The sequence below is a fragment of the Salmo salar genome, chromosome ssa15 (assembly GCF_905237065.1).
Source record: "Salmo salar chromosome ssa15, Ssal_v3.1, whole genome shotgun sequence".
Taxonomy (NCBI): domain Eukaryota; kingdom Metazoa; phylum Chordata; class Actinopteri; order Salmoniformes; family Salmonidae; genus Salmo; species Salmo salar.
The window spans coordinates 108775901-108777266 of record NC_059456.1 but is presented as its reverse complement, the minus strand read 5'-3'; the positions used below and the strand labels follow the sequence as shown (position 1 = coordinate 108777266).

General features: G+C 54.4%; 1 protein-coding gene across 1 annotated transcript in view; it reads right to left on the bottom strand.

Annotated features, from left to right (window-relative positions):
* Window positions 1-372: 372 nt before the first annotated feature.
* Window positions 373-1366, bottom strand: part of kcna10a (potassium voltage-gated channel, shaker-related subfamily, member 10a) — a 1773-nt gene continuing 779 nt past the window's right edge. The window contains exon 2 of the mRNA XM_014147577.2: window positions 373-1366. This exon is cut by the window's right edge and continues 538 nt beyond it. Coding sequence (XP_014003052.2) covers window positions 373-1366 — 994 coding nt within the window.

The window sequence follows — 1366 nt, the reverse complement described above, 5'->3', positions numbered from 1 at the left end:
CAAACCTAACACTTTGTCTCACTTTAAAAAATATTTCCCGACAATTTTTATCTGACAGTAAAAGGGCAGGTATCACTGTATCTTCCCACAGGGGGGGGACTTTATGTCTTTCTCCCCGAGGACAGGAGAGTCTTTCTCTTCTGTCACAGTCGCTATTTTCCCAGTAACGGACAGGTCACTCTGTCTGTCTGTCCTCGCAAGTGGATAGGTGAACAGGTAAGTCTGTCTGTCCCACATTGTCTCTTCTACAGTGTTAGAATAGACAATACCAGTCTATATATCTCCGTAGAAAGATCAGTCCAGTCTCCATTAATGTCTCTGTCCCAGTCTATCTCTTCCACTGTCAGTCTCCATGTCTCAGAAGCCAGTGAGCTAGTTTCTCTGCCGGGTCCTGTTGGTCTCGTTCAGTGAGATGCTACTTCCATGTTTACTGTCTCCTGAGGCCTTCATGTCCAGCTCCGCTGCGTCCGCCATCGGCTGCTTGTCCTCTTGCTCCGTCTCCCGGTGGTAGAAGTAGTTGAAGTTGGACACGATGACGGGGACGGGTAAGGCGATGGTCAACACGCCGGCGATGGCGCACAGCGTCCCCACCATTTTCCCGCCCATGGTTATCGGGCACATGTCCCCGTAGCCCACCGTAGTCATGGTGACCACGGCCCACCAGAACCCGTCGGGGATGCTGACGAACTGCGTGCTGGGCTCGTCCACCTCGGCGAAGTAGATGGCGCTGGAGAAGAGGATGACTCCGATGAAGAGGAAGAAGATGAGCAGGCCCAGCTCCCGCATGCTGGCCTTCAGTGTCTGGCCCAGGATCTGGAGCCCCTTGGAGTGTCTGGACAGTTTGAAGATCCTGAACACCCTGACCAGACGGATGATACGAAGGATGGCCAGGGACATGGCCTGGCTGGAGCTGTGGTCCGGGGTGGTGACCAGCTCCGTTACCAAGGTGACAAAGTACGGGATGATGGAGACAATGTCGATGATGTTCATGAGGTTGTGGAAGAAGTCGCTCTTGGAGGGACAGACCACGAAGCGCACAACCAGCTCGAAGAAGAACCAGACGATGCAGGCCGTCTCGATGATGAAGAACGGGTCGGAGAACATGGAGGTGATGGTTTTGGGCGCGGCCGAGGGCGGGAACAAGGTCCCGAGGCCGCTCAACGATTGGTTCCCATCAAAAGGCATCGGATGCGTGACGATAGTGTGTAAGACGGGGTCCAGGGAGTTATCCCGGAACTCTGGTAGCGTCTCCAGGCAGAAAACGATGATGGAGATAACGATGACAAACACAGAGACCAACGCCACGCCGCGTGCCGCGTTGGAACTCTCGGGGTACTCGAACAGTAGCCAGAACTGCCGATACATC